Source organism: Paralichthys olivaceus, chromosome 15, assembly GCF_024713975.1.
Source record: "Paralichthys olivaceus isolate ysfri-2021 chromosome 15, ASM2471397v2, whole genome shotgun sequence".
Classification (NCBI taxonomy): Eukaryota; Metazoa; Chordata; class Actinopteri; order Pleuronectiformes; family Paralichthyidae; genus Paralichthys; species Paralichthys olivaceus.
Genome location: NC_091107.1, coordinates 13315166 through 13338589, shown reverse-complemented (window position 1 = coordinate 13338589; position 23424 = coordinate 13315166). Strand labels below are relative to the sequence as shown.

The following is a 23424-nucleotide window of genomic DNA, read 5'->3' as shown; positions in this document are numbered from 1 at the left end:
CAGAAGTTGTCAGACAGGTAGATTACATGCTGTCAAATAGGGACTCCCTTTTATATAGAATGACATATGATGATAAATATTCATGCTTTGTCAGTTTTGGTCCACTGGTCATTAGAATTCAGTTGAGGCTGAACGTCTTTCTGCTTTTCACATTCAAAGAAACTGAAAGAGTCTTTGCTGATAATCACGGCTGTTCATCTTTATTATGAATACTGAATACAGATTAGCGTACACACAGGATGGTAATCAAAACATACTTTTTATCTATTCATGATTTCATAGTTTAACTGAGACCTTCAATATGAAGATCGCATTTCCCACAATCCTTGTGGGAATGTCTCACACTCTTGCGCGACAATACCAGTGTTTTGATTAAGGCCTTACAGCAATTTGTTTTACAAAAGGAAGAGAATGGATGATTTTGGCATCACACATATTTTGATCACATTTGGTCTTTTCCAAGTAGCATCACAATCATTTTAGAGCAACACTATGCAACTTTTTCTACCTTAAAATAGCAGCACCAAAATGAGTTTGATGGTACACAGAATGGTGCCACTGTCATCCCTACTCCTCGCCCTGAATGCCTGTTCTGTGTAACCTCGGTGAGCAGGTACGATCTCCTGAATCTCAACACGTTGATAAGCTTTGTTTTTTCTCTGAATGAAAACCACTCAATCTCTCGGACACTACACCCAACAGAATGAATCAGTGCATGTGCATGTAGAGGGTGCTGTTGCTCACGAAAAGTTACACAGTGTTGCTTTAAGTTAGCAAACATTACATCACAAAACCTTTGGTGTGCATCAAGGGGATTTGAATTTGTGCTATTCATCACATATGATGGACTTTAAATGTGTAAAAATAGCACTTTAAACCTCTTGAAACCTTTTTTTGTGTGTGATATAAGGTTCAAGAAGCTTTTAGTAAAAAGTCGGAATAGGGAAAAGGAAACAGAACGATCAACCATAAAACAGAACTTAAAGAAAATAATCCACCCTGGCACAAAGAGGAAACTATCGAGAAAAGTGTTGCAATGCATTTTGTAACCAAAGTAGTTCCCTTAGTGGCTGTTTGAGCTCCATTTTCCTGATTCACTGCAGGTCTGGGAGCCACCCGGGGAAAATTACACATGACCTAAATGTCAAAAAGGCTGGTATTATCCTTCAAGAGATGCAAAGTCTTTGAGAAATACTTTGACATTTTGAACTCCAGTCCATTATTCTTCTTCAACAAGCACATGTAATAATGTGGTGGGGGGGCACCACTCTGCTAATCAAACAGGAGCTCAACAGTGTTGTTAGCATTCCAGCCTGAAACCTATGGATACTGTTGACTGTAAGCTAACCCCTTAGCCAATCTAAATGTCAAGAAACAATGTTTGTGCAGCTAGCTGAGCGAGAGCAGATACATTTCATAGACGGTATAACAAACATCTGATGAAGGAAAGAATACACCAAACTTCAAAATGTCAAAGCAAACCCTTTACGGCACATTTAAATGAATCACCCACAAGATTCTGCTTTAAAAATTGGCATTTAAGTCCACAAAGATGACTGAATGGCACTGGAAGATGGAAAATACAGAGTTAAAAATTGTATTAGTTATAACAAGAAAAACATTTGCGAGGCCAGATTGCTTCCTTCGTAAAGAAAACCAATTTGACAGTGTTCTCTGGTCTCTGAGTCCACTTGGTCCTTTGTTCAGTCTGACTATAATAAAAACGGAGCTGCCGGCAGAATCACAGGCAGTGGAAATAACCACACACACTCCGAGTGAGAAGCATGGAGTTATTTAAGAGATTACAATTAACTCTGAAATGACGAAAGTGCTGATATGTCTCGGGTGTCTCTCCTCTCCTCACTGGCTGCTGAGCTTGGAGAGGGGAGAGCCAGACTGAGGAAGATGAGAGGAGTCTGATTAGGACGAGTTCAGCACTCTCCAGAGTCCGCATTATACATCACACCTGAGCAAAGAGGAGGTAATGTTGAAATCAAATGAAAGAAAAAGTACAATCTGACTGTTAAAATGTTCAGTTTTGACGTAGGTATCGAAGTGATAATGTAATCAAGATGGATTTGATGTAAGACGCCCAGAGTAAAAGCAGTTCTCATTCATAATTACACAACAATATGAAAACAGATGAATCCTTGAAGTGTCACTGGCATTTTTCTTTTCAGTCTCCTTTGGTGAAGCAACATTTTATTGGGTCGAGTCAACTGCCAGTTTTCAAGACGTCAAGATACTAGAGGAATTTGTAAACACTGATCTGTCTCTCCTCTTGGTTGAGCATGTTTATTCTCTAATCTCTGGTAGATATAAAAACACTGAGCACAAACTGTAAAAATTTGTCATTCTGCACATCATCAGCTTCTTTCCCTGGTCACTGCGGGTGACAGGGAAACGCCAGTCTCCAGACGACTCCCTCATCCTCTGGGGGAAAGTCATCTTCAGCTAGATTTTTTTTTTTAAATCTCTTTTTCATCCTGGTCATGAATAAATTCGGCCAATCTCTCTTGGAGTCCGTGTTCAAAGTAGGTCAGAGGAGAGGATCCGGAGTGCTCTCAGTACATGGGCTGCACTGCGTGCTGGTGTTCACGTCCAGGTTAGTGAGGGGTGAGCTAGAAGGTCACAGTCGCAGTGCTCTTGTTTCGAAAGGTCATTGTCTGGATGCTGGAGAGGATTTTCCTCTGATGGCCGGCCAGAGTCACACCCATGTGGAGGAGATCCCTGAACAAAGACAAAGGGAAAATTACTAATTAGAAAAGAAGAACATAAAGAAATGAAAGATATGATTTAATGGACGTAAAATTGATATTTCAGTCAGCAACTCTTTGCCCCTCTGGGCTTCCATATATGTTTACATTCAAATTGAACTTCAGGAAATCTTGGTCACTTTTTTTTTGTAAATAAAGCAGAGTTAACACAACACGACTAGATTTGCTGTCGTAAGATCCATAAGCTTGCAGTATTTGTGAGTCTCTGTGTCATGCTGCTAGAGAATGACACATCAGACTGGGGGAGAGGTGAAACATAGAGAGAAAAGAGAGAGCAGCTTGAATGAGCTGCATTGGGCTCGGACAGAAAAAGGAGGCCTGGTCTGAGGCCTCATTTTCACTTTGTTACCCTGTCCCTCACATGCATGGTTATTGCTTTGATTTCCATGATTACACAAGTGCAGTTAGGAGCAGGGGGCACCTCACTGCTACATGGAACCCTCACCACCTTCAGAGGTGTTTTAGAGGTCGGAATTCTGATTAGAATCTACGATGCGTCTGTGAGCCTCTCATCGTGTCTTTGAAGAGTGACCACACAGCGGCCTGCGAAAATCAGCCATGCCTCATAAATTCGTCCGAAAATCACGCAGTGTGAGCAAGGCGTTAATTGCTGTCACTACCACAAGTGGGGCTTGCTCTCTGACCTTGTGGGCAAAGCAAAAATGCTCCTCCAGAGATACTGTAAGTCTCAGTTTAGATAAGAAAACTCTCAGTAGGTACTGACTGTGTGGTGATCTGGGCCAGCTGCTCCACGGAGTTGAAGCCGGCCTGCAGGAAGCTGTCTTCGTAGCGCTCCATCTTGATGGCCCTCAGCCATTCCCCCACCGAGGCACACGACGAGAGGGCTAAAGGTGCACGCTGGTCCAGCAGGCTGTAGGACGGCCTGGGGGAGCGCACAGGGGAAACAAAGGAAAGACTTACACACACTGTCAGCACAACAACAGTTCGGAGCTTATACATATATATCCTGCAGCAACATTCCTGCTGACACACAGGGCTATAATCTGACTGTGAGTGACTGACAGGGACAAACAATGGGATTTGTCAGGGGTGGAGGCTCCTCTGCTGTAAGTGAACAGCCCGACAGGCAGAATGTGGAGGGAGGGAAATGGGTACAGCAAGAGGCTGACAGGTCCCAGCAGGACATTAAGAGGGTACAGAAGATTGGGCACTAAGAGGGTCTGGTGTCTGTCCCGTAACAGTCAGGAGAGACAAACCTGGTTCCTCTTTTTTACTGCTCATTCTCACTCTGCATATTTACTGTCATCGTGGCCTCATTGTCTGTCAATCAACCACACACATCTGCACTCTCACCCTGCTCCCTCCTGGGCGACTATTTTCAATGATGCGGGATTGCGGATCAGCTTGTCCAGTGCGCTGACGAGGTCCGTGAAGCGAGGGCGTGCCGAGCGGTCCTTCTGCCAGCAGTCCAACATCAGCTGGTGCAGGTGGGTGGGGCAGTCAGGGGGTGGGGGCAGCCGGTAGTCCTGCTCTATGGCATTGATAACCTAATGGAGAGGAAAAAAGATCTAATCAATGCATGAACTGAAGGAAAAGGTTGAAAATCCTACTTAGATTAGCGCTGTACAACTTCGGGCATCCAGCAGTTCCCACAACACGACTGACTGGCAGCGAGAATCACACGCCACACGATCTTTCACCAAGTGCAAACCCAGACTAGTCCCCAAACTACGTTAAATCACAAAAAAGGCAAAAAGAGCCAAGGTTAATCCGACTGATCCTGCTGCTCTTCAGCCTGACGTGGCATCCCGCTCACAGTGACGCATAAAGCTGGAGGAGAGGTGACACACTCCAGTGGACATCACAGATGCAGAGAAACATTGATGATCTGAAAATTTCAACTTAAACCCTAAACTTACATCCTGGTTGCTCATGTCCCAGTACGGCCTCTCTCCAAAAGACATGACCTCCCACATGACGATGCCATAGCTCCACACATCTGAGGCTGAGGTAAACTTTCTGAAGGCGATCGCCTCCGGTGCTGTCCAGCGAATTGGGATCTTACCCCCCTGGGAAGAAGAGGAAAACAGTCAATACTGCAAAACTGTACACGAACATGGTCAGAGCTCTGACAAGGAACGTGAAGTGGTGAAAAAATATCTTTTGTTCTAAGTTTAACGATTAACTTTCAGAATTGTTACGTCATATTTCAACATTTATTGAACATAATGTTCCATTTTTTAAGTTGAAATGATACACAGCAGATTCATTTCATAGAAGGGTTTCTTATAACTGAAGTAGGAATGTCATCTCACCAGAGAGCTGGTGTAAGTCGGGTCAGACGAGTTCTCCTGCAGGAAGCGAGACAAGCCGAAGTCGGACACCTTGCACACAAGGTTGCTGTTGATCAGGATGTTGCGGGCGGCCAGGTCCCGGTGGACATAACTCATCTCTGCCAGGTACTTCATGCCGGAGGCAATGCCGCGAAGCATGCCAACCAGCTGGATTGGCGTGAACTGGCTGTCGTTCAGCTACAGAGGAGAGGAACACTTGCATTAGGGCGGGAGTGACTTGGGTGGCGTATTTCAGTGTGTGATCTCTTATCTCACACTCACCCGTAAGAAGGAGTCCAGAGCTCCGTTCTCCATAAACTCTGTGAGAATCATGACCGGACAGCTGGCCGTGATGATCCCCTCCAGGTGGATAATGTTGGGATGCTGGAACTGGCCCATGATGGAGGCCTCAGACAGGAAGTCCCGTCTCTGCTTGTCAGTGTAGCCCCCCTTTAGTGTCTTTATTGCTACGTAGTTCTCCTTTTTCCCCGGGACCCTCAGTCGTCCTCGACAAACCTCTCCAAACTCTCCTGCAGCCGCACAGACACATAAACACATTAGAGCTGTTTTCTTTAGCTGCTCCTGAGTTTATTGGGAGCATGAGTTATCTTCAGCAAAGCTAAAGCCCGCTGGAAGCAAGTGGTGCCCTTTGGTTTGAACAAGGGCTACTAATACTGCTAACATATTTATCAGTTAATTGCTTTTTTTGCTTGCCAATATTGAGTTTTGTCTAATAAAGAACAAACACAATGGTTTTAAATGTCATAGAGGCAAGTTAACTCTGTAAATTATATATTTTCATTATGTTATTTTGGGAAAGAAAAAGAAAATACTTAGTCTGTGAATCCAAAGTTTATGAATAATGAGAAAAAGCATGTGACTGGGGCTTACCAGCGCCAATAACCTCCTCAATCTTGACAAAGGAAACATCAATTTCCTTGGCAAATTCTCGGACCGCCTCATTAGGGTCCTCGTAGGTGAAGGGGTCGATATAAACCTTGACCCCTGTGAGCAAAAGACAATCAGAGTCGTGGGAAAGGAAAAGGAGAAATGTTTGAGAACTATAAGCAGAGCGCAATCATATCAGATGGATGATTAATATGATTTCCTTGATGTTGATGAATAAGTAGCAAATCGCTGCAGAGGCTTAGTGTATTTCAGAGTGTGTGTGTGTGTCCTTGTGTTACCTTGGCCAACAAGGTACTGGCTGTTTTTGTCGCTCAGTTCTGGATCCTTTAATCGGCTGTGTCTGCTGCAGGGAGACAGAGGTCGGGATAAATAAAGCAAGATTTGGGTGGCAGTGAAAAATGAGTGTCAGACTTGTTCTTGGCAAGCGCTTCTAATGCTTTTTCAATAGGATGCAAGTCAATGTTGTAATAATGTGACTCTTCAGATGGAAAAACAAAACAAGATCTCAGTGCTGCTGTCTATACTACATACATCAAAAAAGGAGGTATATTTTCCCTTGGTGTTGAAAATTCTAGGATGTGAGCCAGCAGAGCAAAATAAGATAATTTATTGATTCCCCTTTGGGAATACTCAGGGCGCCACGCACAGAGAGGTCAGGGTTCAGCTCGGCCACAGACCAGTACCCTCTAGTTGATGGAGATCCAGTGTCGTAAAGGGTGCTCTGTCTTTTTCCAAAAACACCGCCATCCTTTTATTATATTTTGACTGAAACGCTCCCTTGATGTGAGAAGGCTTTTGTTGACTTTAAACAAGCCCCAGCGATCTCAAAAGCACAATGCATGGTGGTTTGTGGTGATGATGAATACCTGAGCTAACCGCGGTGGTTCTGCTCTTTGACACAAGCAGCTTCCATTATAATTCTGCTGGCAAGAACTTATCCTCCTGCAAGACTGTAACAACCCCGTAGCTACTGGATTCCTGCCTTCCTCCATTTCTCCCTCTCCCACCTCATAAGCCTAAAATAGCAATAATGCACCACCCTTGGTTAGTGGCAGATCTGGGCCTCAGCCACTGGTCTGTGTGTATGTGTGTGTAAGTAACGTGTGTGTGTGTGTGTATATGTCACAAGGTCACAGCTATTGTTCTCCTGTCCTGTGGAAACAGGGTTGGGACGCCTGCATCCTGTCTCTCCCTGCCCTCTACCTCTATCGTCATCTCTCTCTCTCTCTCTCTCTCTTTCTCTCTCTCTCTCTCTCTCTCACACACACACACACACACACACACACACAAACTTTTCTCTGTGATGGCATCCAACACTATTTACTCAAACAATGAAGCCTCAGGAAAATGTTCTAATGAGCAGGATAAGTTTTAGCTGTGCAAGCAGGAGGCATCATGAGCATTGCTTTGTGCCTTACAGAGAAAAAAAAAACTGGTGTGAGTAACGGAGGCAAACCCACTGTTGATAAGATATGATTTGTATAAACAAGAGAACAAAGTGGGGCAAACTTGTAAAATTGGGGTCACGGTTGTTATTGGTTTTCGATTTCCCCCGTTTTATACCCATTTCCTGTTATTCTGTCCTCTCCTATTTCTTTTGCTCCCTTTGCCTTGTTCTCACCGTATGCAGTAAGCGGCCACAAAGACGAAAGTGACGAGCAGCAGCATCCCGACGGCAATGAGGATGCCAGGTACCAAGAACTGGGAGGCAGAGTCATGTCCTGAAAAAGACAACAGAGACAGAGAAAGACAAAAGAAAAGGAAACAGACAGATAGACAGAGAGTTAGAGAAATGTAACGACAGAAATCCTGACAGGAGGTTTATACTGGTTGTAAAGAAAAGTATGAGAGGGAAGGGAAGAACATGACAGGAATTTATAATATTGAAGAGGCTGAATACAAGGACAATAACTCAATACAAGGACAAAGGCAATAAATTCATAAAAAGAAACCGTGCAGGGCTTGAATATGAAGAAAAGAATTCGAAAAAACAAAATAGAGAAAAATGTGAAAGTTATCAAGTCTTCAAGGAAACAGGGTTTCTCTTACCATCGGGCAGGGTGCGGAAGAGGGCTGCAGGACTGAAGCTGCTGTAACCAGCCATGGTGCGCACCCGCACCTGCACTTCATACTGAGTGGCCCTGCGGAGGTCTGTCAGCACAGCCTGGTTTCTGTTACTCTCCATGTAGTGGCACTGATCCTCACTACGGCGCTCCTAAGAGAAAATCAAGAAAGTTATAGTCAGACTGGAGGTAGAACAGGCATAAGTCAGGAAATGAGAGAGATCACAGTAAAAAGGACAAAGAACAGAGAACTAAAAGGATCATCTACAGGAATTCAAATATCCTATGAAAGCTGAATAACTGCAGAATGGTGATTGAAGTTTATTCAGACTGGCCTGAAATAAAACTGGAGCTTCACTTACCGCTGTACATTAATCCTGGGATATTTTGACTGTTTCTGAATGGTTTGAGTTTTCTCTTATATCAAATATTAACCTTGTTTTTAAAGCACATCATTGTATTTATTACCAGACAATTCAATTTTCACTTGGAAATAGCGCATCAACATATCTGACGCAGAAACATAGCATCATGTGATTTGATCACGCTGGCCTGATTGCAGACTGCAGGGGGTTAATCAGAACTATGTTAATTCATATGTTTATGAATTAACTAACATTAACTAACATTATGGGGTTTACATTAGTTTTTAAATTGATTTTATCCACAAAAAAAACATCTTGTGTCTCAGAAGCACCATGCGTCACTGAAACAAAGTGAAATTAAATCCATGTTTTGAGCTGCAATGTTTCATTAACGTTGTCAAATATTTGCAGTACATATTTGCTTGTCTGTTTTGGGGCGTGTGAGGAAATCCATATTAACCGCTGCCACGCCCTGTTTGCTACATCTGCATTGTGGCAGAGACTTTACTAATCCTGAGCTTTAGTGTGGTGTGAATATAAAAGAATGAACTCTGAATAGAGAGATGTTATCAGGGAGCTCTCACCTTCTCACAGTAGCGTAGCTGATACTGCAGGATGGTGTAGTGCTGCTGAGCTGGGACTGACCAGTGCAGAGTCAGACTGCTCTCTGTGGAGTCACTCTTCCGAATCACAGACACCAGCGATGGCACTGCACAGACAGCAGAAGAATTCTAAATAACACATGAAACTTCAGAATGTTTTCTACGTTTCCACCTCTACGTTTCTCCCGTCTTACCGTCATGGTTTGAAGTGATGTTGACGCTTTCACTGGCAGGGTCCTTTCCGCTGAGTGCAGACACCCCGTTGAGCGCCTGGATGGTGAAGGTGTAGGTGGTGTGCGGCAGCAGGCCCCACACTTCTACCCTGCGACCCAGCAGGCCCTGCTGAGCCGGCCGGTAGCTGACGCTGTCTCCGCAGGGGAGACACGGTCCCTTGGGCGGCCTGCACACAGAGCACTTGATGGCGTAGCTTAGGTCGGTTCTGCCACCGTTGTCCAGGGGCTCATTCCACTCCAGGCAGAGGGTGGTGTCGTTGATCTTGCTGCTGATGCTACGAGGGGCTGACGGAGGTTCTACAGTGATGAGGAAAGAAATGCTTAAATTTAGATAGGCCTTCACTGTAGTATTAAAACAAGGATTGGACACTAAAGCTGTTTTAACAGAAAAATCTTTCCCCTTGGATAATTTCAGGGGAATGTCCAGAGTTCAGTGCATGGTGACTGTTTCTTCATGTCTAACATGCAGTCATCTCATTCAGTTCTAAACCTAACATGAAGAAGTAACCCTGTTGTAACAGCAGCATTAATGTCAGACCCAGGTGATGCAACTTGTTAAACTGATCAAATATGAAAACATGTCACAGTTTTCTCTTGTGACTAAATGTCTTCAGAAAGCATCACCAGTCTCTCCCCCCCCCCCAAAAACCCCACTGTCACATTATTCAGTTAAAAATGTCATCATGTTTAATTTTCCAGTTGTCGCTTATCCCGATGCAATCACACTGCACACAATTTCTCTCTCAAATCAAATTCTAATCTCTTCTGTGTCAGTTTGCTGCTGCTCTACCTCTCAGTGACCCACACAGTCCATTTCTTTACGTTTATTTCCCACATGCGCTGAAGGCATCAGTCTGTACGTCGGCACCCTGCAGAATGATGCATAGTGCCACAACGGGAGCGTAGTACATGTTGTGGAATTTAACTGGTGCAAATATGTCTGTTAAGTGGATGATAATGACCGCTGACTGAAAATCATATGAAGGTGGCTATTGCCTCAAGCCAAGCATAACTGAACAGCAATACCACTGAGGATGAGTTTCTGTTCCTGCCAAGGAGACAAAGCTTTGTCAGGGAGCCTGCAGGTAGCTTAAGTGCTAATGCGTGTTTTCAAGTGGGGCAACATCACACACAATGTGGGTGCACATGAATCATGAATTTGAGGATTTTTAGAGGTGATGTCTTTTACAATTTAAAATCCAGAATCCACTTTATTAAAATCACAGAGGCTGCCACATTCATGTAGAACTCTTATTTTGAAGGGGAAAGAGTCGTGTTATTTACTGGACGTCTGGTTTACAAGTTAGCATTTAAATTGAAAATTTAAGTGATGTGCAGGCAATCTAGTACAAAAACAGAAATGGGGAGATTAAGAGATTAATAATTAAGATAAGGCTTTGGTAATTAAAGTTATCAGTAATAATGAAATTGGTGGATTTGAATCCTAGTTGGCATTAATATCACACCTGCAGAGAACAGAGGACATGAACAGCCCGATGCCTGAGTGTCACATTGTTTCACTTCCTCTCAAAAGCCATTGCAAGAGAATGCACCTCATTGAAAAGCCCCTCCCATTTAAATGCCTAACATGTCGCTGAATTAAAATTCCTGAATTGGCATGGAGGTGTCACTTGAGACTATCAATGCCTTCTTTAACTGTGGAGAGACCCCCCCCCCCCACAACCTACCACAAAAGACCCGCATGTCAATGGACGGCACTCACAGAAAAAGGAAACAATGCAGATTAGTGGAGCCTGGCCAAACGACACCAGAGGAGAAGAGAAACAGCCCCAGAGATGGTCAACAACAAAGTGAAGAAGAGGGTGAATAGGTGAGACAAACAAGCGTTATCTTTGCACCTTCATGTTTGGATGTGGATTCATGTGTTAAGTGCTGCTGAAAGCGTACTTACTAGTGCATGGGGTGTCGGGAGCGTCACTTTCTGCACGTAGGTATCCGTGCATGCGACACGAACACACCGTAGCCCCCCTGACGGTGGTGTGGCTGAATCTCGGACAGCTTACGCAATGTTCCTCCATGCCGGACTTGAACTGACCCACAGGACAGGCTGAGAGGGGAGAGCAAATGAAGACAAATTACACACGACACTGTACAAGATCTTCAAACCCGCTGTGTCCCAGACGGAGCTGGGTGAATCTGAATCTACAAATTTGGCTTTTCACGGTGCTTAATTACACAATAAGGGTTCTAAAATGAAGACAATAACACTGATATAGATCAGGCAGTGAATACACACACACCTTGGTATGTTGCTTATCACTGGATTTATCTGATCACATCTGAAGAACAAGATCAAACTAAGTCTTTTCATTCAAAGCAACACAGTAATACTCAGGATATGAAGACACAGTGCACTTAAGTAATAACCTTGTTAGTTAGCAGGATTACTCAAAAACTACTAAACCAATTTCCATGAAATGTTGTGAAGGGGTGGGACATGATCCGGGTAAGGAGCAAGTTAAAAGGTTTGCATCTGCTGTCACGTCCTGGATCTAGGCTGAGAGCTAGGGGGACAGTTTGTCATCAAGGCCCCGAGGCTCTAGAAGGAATTGCCTGAAGAAACAAGGCTGCATGTCTGAGACGGTGTCGTCTTTTAAGTCTTGCCTAAAACATACTTTTTTCGGTCGGCATGTTCCTGAAGTTACTTGGGGTGTCAGATTATTATTGGTCTTTAATCTCTACCATGAGTATTTACGTACTTCCTTCTGCGTTTTAACCATTTGTTTTCTTGTTGTGCAGCATTTTGCACTGTTTTCCTCTGATCCACACCAGCACTTGTCCTACACATGAATATATAATGAGCTGTCGCCTTGTGGCGCCACATTCGTGCACCAACACCTGCAGTGTTTACTATTCTGGCTGAATGAGAGCAACATAACAACAAACACACTGTGTGGCCAACATATTCACACAGGAATATCCCACATGTGAGAAAAGTCACTGGGGAGTGGTGAGATGTGCTGAAAACCTCACCACCTCCATTTTTGGAGTTTGTTGACATCTGTCGACATTTTGTCACAACATAAAATACATTTATGTCGGTGTCATCCTGTAATCTTCTACATTATATAACTATGGTAAAGGCATAGGGACAAATGGGGAAATCAACCCCTCCCATGCAGCAGTATTTATAGCCGGCTACAGCTTTACTTCAAAGATATGGTTTAAATATACTAATCGAGCTCATCTCAAACACTAAATCAACCCGACAGCATTCATAAATTTTAAGTTAGAGGGTTGTGTTTGACGCAGGAAGTATATGCATTGTCTATGGGAGATAATGGCATTACAGCTAAATTAATTTCATTTTAAGCCTGGATGTCAATTTCATTTTCTGAAATGACCGGCCTACGCTGCAAATTAACTGCTCAGTCCTGCTGCGAAGGCAATTTCCCTTTATGGTCTAGAGGCCCCCCCCCCCTCCTCACAGCTCTCTTCAGCAACAGAACGCTGGAAATGCCAACCCTACTTCACCAGAAGCAAAATGTCGCAAATTATTTTTTATTATTTTTTGTTATGAAAAATGATTATACCTCCCACAGAGATCAAACTGAATCCCACCTTCAAACACAGACAGAGAGAAACACACATTTCCTTTTTCTCGAGAATGGCAGCGTTTCTTTTTCTGTTTAGCAAGTGAATCATTTTCCTTGTGTGTGTGTGTGTGTGTGTGTGTGTGTGTGTGTGTGTGTGTGTGAGGTATTACTCATATTGTGGGGGCCAAAGTCTGTTTCCATGCTCACCTTATGGGGACTTAAATTTGAAGGTTTAATGTTAGAGTATACAGACAAGTATCAGTTATGTATAGTTTGAGAATAGTAAATGTAATGATTGTGTGTGTGCTCATGCACAGGGCTTGTTAATTGGACTCATTAGACGGAGCTGCTGCTGTGCTCCTGAGAGAATCCTCCTGCTTCTTACTTCTTTTTTTGTCTGCTTCGCTTTGATGTTCTCAAAGCGATGTGATCTTTACCCCAAGCGCCCCCCCCCCCCTTCCCTTAACTACCTTCACCTCCTGTGTTTCTTCTATCTCAGCTGAACCACCCGTTGCCGCAGCAGTGAGCCTTTGACCTTGCTCTTCCTCCCCGAGATAAGTGCTGCCCCACCTGACCTCTCTGTTTCCCCTCCGTGTCAAAGTCCCTCTCCTCCCTCATTTTACTTCCTTGGTCTCTGACTTCCTCTTCAATACAACGACCCTTCAGCCAAACCCACTCTCCATTGTTTTCTTGTTAAGCACGCCTGCTCTGCTGCCTACCTACATGGCCTAAATGTGCCTGTTCATAAATTTACCTGTGCATTGAGTGTTTCCCTCAGTGGCCTCAAATCCTGCCTGGCAGGCGCAGGAGGTGGTTGGCTGGCCCACCCACTGGCCATCTTCCCCGCAGAAGAGCTTCGGAGGGCGAGGTCGAGGCCCCTGCTGGGCGGCATGCTCCACACACACACCCTGTGCCTCTTGCACAAGCATGCGGGGAACAGTCTCGGGGAAAGAGGAAAGAGCACTGACCAGGGGAGGGCACTTTTTGAAGAACACCCTGACAGAAAGCAGGGCCATGCAGGCACCCTGAGCCTGAAAAGCCAAGTAGAAACCTCTCTTTGATAGGGGGCCGAGTCTTAAGGTCTTCACGTTAAATTTCCGTTCCCCGCCCTTCCTCAAGAGAAAGTCTGCAGCCACTGTGTCCACCTAGGACAGGAAGAAAGAGAAAGGATGTTACATAACCTCCAGATTCAAACACACAGGATTCATAATGAGGACGAGACTGGGGGTTTTACATGTTTTAGACATTTTTGACCATTAACTGAAACATCACATGTGCTTTACATTATTGAACATTTTCCAAAGCGTACTGCTGTGATTTCAGATTGATTTACTGCCTTCCTGGCACCCATTGTTTCCCATTTGTTACAGTGCGCTTTGAAGCTCCACTCGCAGGGAGTTGAAACTGGCTCCAGAGAAGAGGTAATTCATCATGGTGAACATTTCCTCCCTTTTTATTTTTCTGTCATAGTTACATCACTAAGTGGTAATGAAGACGAGGAGCGGGGACAGCTTTGAATGCTCTCTTTAGCGTTGTGTTCAGCGGTGTTCTGACATCAGAGGTTTGATGAGGAGACACTGGCCAGGACGGTGCTCATCAGCTACACAACATGAGGGGAGTTAACAGACTGAAAGTATCAATGAGGAGAGTTTGAAAGACTGGTTCTGCTCCCATGAGACAATAATGTAAACTAAGATATACAATATAAGAAGTGAGAAAATTAAACACTCAAAGCAACTATTTTCTCTGTGAACTGATTTTAATATTGTAATGAACTGGGTGTGAGCCAACTGCATGTTGGGGGATTAGAAGCCACTTTATGCTTTGACAAATGGTCAGACATCATTTACAGTATAATATCAGTACATCATAATATAGATAAACAGCTAAAAAAGTTTAAAATAATAAGTTAATTGTATTTAGTTAAAAAACTGTTGAACCAGGGAAAAAGAGAGATTCAATAATATTGTCAAATGGAAAGATAATTACTTTTTCAATGATGTGAAATGGATTTGCAAATTCATATTGCACATCCATAAAGAATATACTAATTATTCCTAGTATGAAATCACAAGTACTGAATACTAAGATTTGCATGATGCAATTCAAAATCTTTTTTTAAGCCGTCTTTGCCTGGTAGACGGCCACGTTTTAAACTCTAGACTCAGTTTGAAACATAAGGTTTCTGTTTACAAATGTAAGTTTGAAACTAAATAACTTTAGTGAACCTGAGGGCAATCTTGGATTGAGATGATTAGAGCTGTTACAATTAGTCAAGTAACTTAAATTCACACTCAAACTCATCACAAACTTCTATGATTTCATCCCAAATATATAAATAGTGAATTGAATATTATACATTATATGACTGTGTTCTTAACTGTTTGTCACACGAGAGAGGCAAATTAAAGTCATTGTTGTGGACTTTAGGACAGACAACATTAAAGTCCAATTGATCAATCCATATTATTAAAGTGATAGTGGTGTCGTACAACTTTGATTGAGGTATAATATGTCATAAATAAATATAAAAAACTATTTAAAAAAGTAATTCTTGAAACAACCACAGTGAAACAAAAGGGATTAAAAAACAATGATCTCCGACTGCCGGACTGTGATGTTGGACGTACCTTGGTGTACGGATTCTCCATCCAGGGTGGGTAAGTGGCTGTGGCCTCGTTAGAGTCTGCCTGGAAGTAGTAGAGGTTGAAGGTCTCCTTACAGCTGCGGTGGTGGGTGCTCCTGGAGGAACACTCCAACATGGTGAACCGCAGCTCCACGTACACTTGAGATGCTCCTCGACGCGGGATGAACCCGCTGCGCAGCCAGTGGCTGGATGAGCTGTCGCTCTGACAGATCTCATAAGTCCTCACGCTGTTGTTCTCGTCATCTAAACCGCTCACTTCCTCCCACTGAGAGGAAAGAGGAGAACAAAGTGTCGTCAGGTTAAAATGACATCTGACCCCGAAAAACTTTTTTGTGAGATCAGAGTATATTTAATTGCCCTATAAAAACCTTCACTATCGTCTTGTTATAATGGGTCACCATTAAAAGTCCTATTAATCATAATAATGTTGCAGTTCTTTGCTGGCCCTCTGCTGTAACGCACCTGTCAGAGCACTGTGGGACAGAATCTGGCCTGCTGTGGGTTTTGATCCAGCCCAAATTTGAATCTGGGTTGTTAAATCATTCCTCCCACTGAGCTGCAGCTCAGCTAGTGGGAATACAAGTCTCACTTGTCAAACAGAGCACACGACTGCTCACAGCACCAAGGCAGACACAGCTTTCACCCCTCAAACACACTTTTAGACTAAAGCGTAAGAATACAGAGGGGATATCGCAAATATGTATGATCTGAAAAACCTCTACAGAAATCCACATTTGTTGGGGAGCCACATTCAACTGGAAAACGCTTTCATGTTTGACTTCTGAGTCAACAGCGAACATGTTCACCACCACTATGTTCCCAAGAGCGGGAAACAAGAGGAAATTAACATACTCGGGGCAGAATTTAGTAGATTTCACTGAACTTGGGGCTAAAAAATTCAGTTATGTAAATATGTAAATCTTTAAAAATCCATTTGCAGATGATGTGTTGAGTGAGGCAGAATACTGGTCTGAATGAATTACAGTGGCACAGCACAGAGAGCCAGGTTTGAATCACTTGAAGCAAGAATTTCCCTTCTAATCCCCACAAATAAATACTTTTGGACTTTAGCAGCACATATGTCTGAGAACCAAATGTTTTCTGTGATGAAGATGCACAAAGCGTCCCACAGGGCTCATCTGGATCGAAGAAAAAAAGAAGCATTTACAGGGGAGAAATTATGTTTGAATGCAAATCGGAGAAAGAATTACAAATATAGAGATGTACGGTTTTACACAATACATCAGTTGTATGCAAAAGGCTGAGATACCACAGGGCAAATTTTGCTACGCTGAATAGACCTAAAAATAGCAGCTGCAGCAAACACACATTAAAAACGATCCTGTGAATGTTGTGCAGAGAAACTTCTTAGTTCATGAGCTTCGACTTAATCAAATATTCAACATGTGTGTTAATACACGTGGCGGGGATTAATCCTGTGTGATCGCTGTTCACAAAGGACCTGATTGCGCAACTGTAGTTGGATAAACATCACCGTGAAGCCATGAAATTATATTTATGATTTCATTAAAATGCAATAAAACGATTACACTGGAGGTTTGATGTGAATATAAGCTTTATTTGGCCTCCGAATAAAAAGCGAATGCAACGTTTAACGATGATTAGGTATTTTGGAAACTGGAAAGCCACAACAATCCCTGAATCCTGAAAATAAATAACCACAGTAATCCTTTACAAACTGTAATATCTGATGCAGACAGTTTGTGGCATCCCCCTGCTGCCGCCTGTCCACATCCACTACATCAATGTTTCATACTCAATAGTTTTAAGTTGCGGTTTTGACGATGTGAGGCTTTTAATAAACCGTTTCAATGGTGACGTCTGCAAAAAAAGCATTTTAGACTATTAGTCTTTGGATTTTAATCAAAAGCACAGACACGTTTGTTGAGCATTTCAGTCCAGGTCCAGAAATCTCCCTCTGCCAGATTCACTGTTACCATTTTTCCTTCTGAGACATCAGTGAGTTGAGCAGTTTTGGTCACTGGCAAAAAACTTAGAAACCCTAGCAACTGCTCCTCAGTTGATCAAATTACAAATATGTATTTTTCTGGCTGCACTATTCAAAGCTGTGGGCACCTCTAAGGTTAATGGGATAAATCAAAGCATCTGCTTTCAATATACTTTGAATCCCACATTCGCTCTGGCGTTTCCTTTATTCTGTCAGTTACCAGCCATATAAGGAACTCTTTTATAGCCCAAGTAACAAAGGAACAGCTGGAAGCCAAAAATCCCCCCAGTCACCACGAGGTCTGTGTTAGGAATACAGATAACATGGTGGAGCTGGGGTTACATACCTCGGGTTTGGTGCGTGAGAAGATGGTCCATTTCAGATCGGATGTCTCTGCCTTAGTGTTCATCAGGACCTCTGCAAAAGAAGATTAAAATATATATAATATCACTTAGGAGGAAATAGACGTATTACACCTATTACACACAAGTGGATTTAAAAGTGGACGTAGCTCTCGATTATACTGGTATAAGGGTAGAAGATGGAATTTCATCACTCGGTCCAACAGGGACATTCCCCCCACTCCCCTAAAATTGTCTTTTCTCTTCTGTTTGTTTTTATTCCCCTCATGTCCCCTCTGTCCCCAGAGACACATCATGGCTGTGGTCGCACTGAATCTGGTGAAAAGAGTCGGCTTTTGTCAAGGGAGCGAGTCAGAGCAGAAGGAAGTGGGAAAAAGAGTATCAGCCAGACGTGCACAGATACAGACACAGACACACACACACACACATATATATAAAAGATTAAAGCCCTTCCAGTCACGATCTGTGATAACAGCAGAATTGATTTTTTGTAATCTTTTGAGTGTGAGGGTGCCAGCTCACAAACAATCTGAGCAGTTCTGCTACGATTCACTATCCCAATAATATCTGGGGCCTGAGCTGCATGTAACTTGAAGCACAGTGAGGTGTGGGTACAGTGGAGGGACTTCTCTTCCCCCCCCCCCCGCCGGCAGTCACCGCAGATTGTCTCTGTTAAATTATGACTCATATTTATACTGATGGTATGAGGTTTCTCTCGCAAACCCGACTTTTAGAGCCGTCCATGCCCCCCCCCCCCCCCCCTCCCGCAGAAGCTCATCTCAAGGGTCAGGCAGTTTGGTTTTACCAATAAACGGGATTTAATGCAGTGCTCCTGTGCACCACGATCAAGGAGAAAGTGGATGGTGAAGGAAATGGGGGTTTTCAGTGAGAGTTTATCATGGAGGTTATTAAGATGTTTTGTTGAATTAAGCTCCCAGAATGAGGTTCAACAGTAAAGTCAGCATTCCATAACCCACACACACAGGTTTTTTTAATGGCCTTACTTTTCCCCAATCGCATTTTCTACAGGTTTGTGTTTTTTAGGGCTGGAGCTATAAGGCCAAAATTATATCCAATTAAAAATGTTCGTATCAGCCGGTATCGATAATTAACAGGATAAATGTCGCATTTTTATTTCTTTTAAGTTTAAAGACTGATCTTTCCTTCCAAGTAAAGGTTGTGGTTTTAAACTCTTCTTTATGAGTAGAGAATGACAAGCACTTGATAAACAACGAAACACACACTGACGATATAACTGTCTCTGGCGGCAACGGACAATATTTTTGAGCTTGCTGTGTAGACAGTAGATAATCAGGCTTAGACTCTGGTATATGTTCGCCCCACATTGTTTACAGCCTGACTAGTTTCTTTTTATCACACAAGTCGAAAACATCTCTCCACACAAAACACAGACTGCAACACTTTTTTAATGTGTTTTAGGTCCAGGTGACATTTTGGCTAATCTCCATAAACAGCTATCTGCATATGAATACAGATTATTTAAAAACCAATAGCTCAATCGTTTCTATTCAGAGGTGACTGGTCAAACAAGAAACTGAAACCAGAAGCTTCTGGCCCCAAATCTTGTCCCTCGCCTACAGATTCTGCATATTCACATGTGGAATCTGTTTATAGAGACTAAATCTGAGGTTGATCAATGATGTGTTCTACATCCTCACTGTGCTTGCACAATGCATAAGCAATACATCATTATATATTGGACTTTTGTTATGTTGCTATGAATGATAATAATATTGCAATAACAAAATTGTTTTATTCCCCAGCTCTGGTATTCCTTCCACGGTACACTATTGATTTCACTGATAGTACTTCATATACAGAATATGGTCCACTTATATCTTTAAGACTGATTTGGAATTTTAATGAGATTCAGTTCCTTGTATCGTTGCCTATTGTTTTTAACTGTAACTGGCAAATATGATAATCATAAAAAACGATGGTCAGGGCCAAACTGTTGCTTTTCTCAACTGTTTAAGCTGAGTTGTTTCCACCGCCTACTTGGTTCAACATGTCACTTTGTTCCAGAACAGCTGCTCTGAATACATGTTCGTCTGATGTTTGACACAGATTCAGTGATTCCATCTGTATTCACCCAAATGTGAGATTAGACGCCTGCTTCTCTTTTTAATAAGACCTCTTCTGTTGGTTTATTAAAAGGCTTTTGATATTTGCCAAGTTCAAATAATATGGGAATACATTTCCAGAGATAAAAACTTGTAGTATTTCATTAAAATAACTGAAACGCCTACAGTTACTAATCTCTGTGATCCTGTGGAAATGAGAGGCAATCATATTTACCACTTGCCAACCCACATCCCGATGAAACACACATGAAGGCATAGATCAAAAAAGATAGACAAAGCAGAATCTGAATCTCGCTACTGAGACAAATATTGTAGCTGCAGCCGTCCAGAGACTGATGTTAAATTGTGCTCAGCTGACAACATTTATTCAGGATGATATTTGAATATTCTAACCAGGTAACATAGGGTATATCTATTTGTCCTGCCATTATGCTTAATGTTCAAATTTTCGTTTCCCTCAAGCAGTTTTTCAGAAGTAAACTTTGGAGAATGTCCACACAAGTGTGTCCAGATATTCTCTGGACTTTTACCAATGAAGATCGCAGCAGGCGATTGTCAGAGTCAGACACAACAGCAAGAAAATGTCCGGAACATTGAGGCGAGGGGTGGCACTTGGGTAAAGCACGGCAGGTGGCAGGACATCATGTATAAGTGCTTCTGTAGAATTGTTGTTTTTCGTCAGAAACCCTCAAATTTCATTGTCTTTCCAAGTAGAAATGTTCTGCATGGCACCTCTTTTTTAGTTTTGTGTCTGTTGCTTTATTCGAAACATCAACACGAGTCCTCTCTCACTGTGAATGTCTGGATTCCAGCACAGGTCTGAACGCAGCACCACTGTTACAGTCAAACCATGATCACAAGTCACAATTTCTGTACAAAAACTCATAAAAATACATCCTTTGACAAGCTCATTAAATAAATACACCCTCCTCTTCCCCGACGCTGCTCCTCCTTCAGAATAAAACACGTTTAACTGCGACACATAAACATTTTCATGCAAAATAATTAACCATAAAAGAGCGAGCGTTTAGAGTGGACAGCATCTAGTGTTGTCTATTAATATCTGCGTCTTTATATCTTTGTTTTTCCCATTAACGTTTTCAATGGTCACTCAATCACACCCACAGCTGCTCACATCTGAGCCCCTGATATTTAATACATTCACCATCAGGGAACAACACACACACGCACATACCCCACCCCCCTCTCCACCCCTCTGTCGACGGCGAATATTACTTAAATTTTACTTATTGCATTCCACCTCAGTGTCGTTTCCTCCCTCCCATCGACCTCTCTCAATGCACAGCACACGGAAGCAGCGACATGACTTCACTAATCATCGGTGCTACATATGCAGCAAGCCTGTCATTATGTCACGCTGAGAGGTAAATGGTAAATGTAGCTTCAATCAGAGATGTCTCCCGCTGCACTTCTACCATTTCTCTTTTTACAATCTACTCGCTTTGCACTCCCGTGCCCAAACTCCCTGGAAAGAAACACAAACACACTTCTCACCCTCGTCCACTTCAAAACCAGAGAAGCCAACAATCTGAGGCGGGTAATAAAGGGGAGGAGAGGAAAGTCTGCAAAGAGAGGAGGGAGAAAAGTAGAGGACAGAGGTGGATGGGGAGGATAATTGGGTGGCACAATTCAGGCCGGTGCTTTCCCTGCATTTAGTCTGCCTCGAGTTCACTTCAGCATAATTTCAAACACCTTCATAATACTAAGGTTCCGGTGTGAAGACAGCCTGGTCTCCACTTTTCATATGAACACCTGGCTCTTTTTTCTTATGGTGATTTTTTAGGGGGAGGGAAGGAGTGGTAAAGAAACACTCGGCCCCAGGCTTGGTTATCACTGTTTATAGTTGCTCTATCATTAAGGTTTATGAGACAGGATGCGTGAGTGCGAGTGTTTCTATTATGTGCATGCACGGCCTTGCCTTTCACTGAAGCAGACTCAAGCTTAAGCCCCGTTAGAGGAAGCCAGCGTTTCCCCTACATTCTTTCAGCAGAGGTGGCCACCCACTGCCGGAAAATTGCCCTGAGTGCAAGAAAAATTTAGGAACAATGAAAATTAGTCATCTGGTCATATTTAAAAACCCAAACAAACAATTGTACAGTAATTACAGTACAATCGTCGGCATTAACAGACACCAGACCAGTCTAAACCGACACTGGCGCTGGCAGGAGAACCAGTACTGAGCCTTGGAATCAGAATTATGAAAAAATACATTCTCAACAGACATATGAGCCACTTTTTGTTTTCAAGTACAGCCAATGAGAGGTGAGTGTGGAGTAAATAGGTTGAGATATCAGTATTAACATGATAGAGTTTTATTTTTATCATCACACCATGTTGGGAAAACACAGCAGAGGGAGAGGTTTTAGTTTTTTTCTGCATGGAAAGCAGATAACAGTGGAGGGTGTTGGACACGGTTTCTTTTGAAATGTAAAACCAGACTTTGTGTTTTTTGACAAAAGGAGAGTAAAACAAAGCAAACGACACCTTTGTTTTCTACACAGCTGTCATCAGGCTCAACAAATGTCCACAAACCAGAGAGCAGGAGGCCATTTGACCTGAGGCCCCTCTTTCTTTTTTGTATGTAACTTCACATCTGTGTTAATTTCTACACCGTGTTCTGGTTCCCTCCCTATTTTTTACTTTCTCAGGGGTTCTGGATTGCAAGAGGGAAATTATAGGCATACGACCATTTGCCCTGCCTCAGCTACAATTAGACCTCATTTTAATTAAAGAAACTGAGTGCCAATTACACTCATACACCTAGAGAAATCCAGACAGAGGGGGAGAACAGGGGTAATGAAAACGAGAAACATTAGAAGGTATGTTTGAAGGGTTGGGATTTGTGTATTTGACAGTTTTATAGCTACATTCATTAGGCTTCTTGCTTCTTATGTGTATTTTTTTTAGATCCTGGTGTGTGATACTTACGGTGTATTTCTGTACACCTGAATTATACATGATACTGTGCACATTTTTTAGCATAAAGTAACCAAATCATTACAAGTAATAATTAATAAATTGCTGTCTAAAGGATTTCCATGTGATTGCACCACATTTGTCCGGGGGGTGGGATTGAAGCTGCTCTCTGCCGAGGCTCGAAGTTTTGTCCAGTTTCTTTGAGTCGTGAAATAATTCTTTGATGTGTCCTCCAGGTTTTACTCAGAACCTCATGTATCGGGGGGGATAAAGCTGCCACGTGTTTTAGATTTTGTAAAGCCAGAACCCTGAAATCCGACATGCTCATGGATTATTCTGGTGCCTCAGGTAACTTGATACTTTCGCATTTAAAATTAAAGGAATACACGTTGTTAAATACAATCATTTGCTTTCTTTCCACAAATTACTCAAGATTATTGATACCACTCTCATGTTTGGTTAGCTTAGCATAGCACAAACTAGAAACAGGGGGAATAATCAAACCAGAGATTTTTTGCTTTCTTTTAATTAAGAGCCCCAAAGCTCTTAGAAATTAACATTGACTCTAGAAAATGTCTGGAAAATTGGATCCGTACATTGAGGC

General features: G+C 42.7%; 1 protein-coding gene across 1 annotated transcript in view; it reads right to left on the bottom strand.

The window, feature by feature from the left end:
* Positions 1 to 173: 173 nt before the first annotated feature.
* ephb4a (eph receptor B4a) overlaps positions 174 to 23424 on the bottom strand; it is a 38828-nt gene continuing 15577 nt past the window's right edge. Inside the window, exons 2-17 of the mRNA XM_020085812.2 lie at positions 17763 to 17833; positions 15431 to 15712; positions 13555 to 13945; positions 11156 to 11311; positions 9205 to 9540; positions 8993 to 9117; positions 8030 to 8195; positions 7602 to 7701; positions 6259 to 6323; positions 5963 to 6076; positions 5354 to 5601; positions 5054 to 5269; positions 4658 to 4807; positions 4092 to 4285; positions 3502 to 3660; positions 174 to 2730 (exon numbers count right to left, since the gene is read on the bottom strand). Of these exons, the coding sequence (XP_019941371.2) occupies positions 2622 to 2730; positions 3502 to 3660; positions 4092 to 4285; positions 4658 to 4807; positions 5054 to 5269; positions 5354 to 5601; positions 5963 to 6076; positions 6259 to 6323; positions 7602 to 7701; positions 8030 to 8195; positions 8993 to 9117; positions 9205 to 9540; positions 11156 to 11311; positions 13555 to 13945; positions 15431 to 15712; positions 17763 to 17833 (2882 nt within the window). The 3' untranslated portion in view covers positions 174 to 2621. The remainder of the gene's footprint in view (positions 2731 to 3501; positions 3661 to 4091; positions 4286 to 4657; positions 4808 to 5053; positions 5270 to 5353; positions 5602 to 5962; positions 6077 to 6258; positions 6324 to 7601; positions 7702 to 8029; positions 8196 to 8992; positions 9118 to 9204; positions 9541 to 11155; positions 11312 to 13554; positions 13946 to 15430; positions 15713 to 17762; positions 17834 to 23424) is intronic.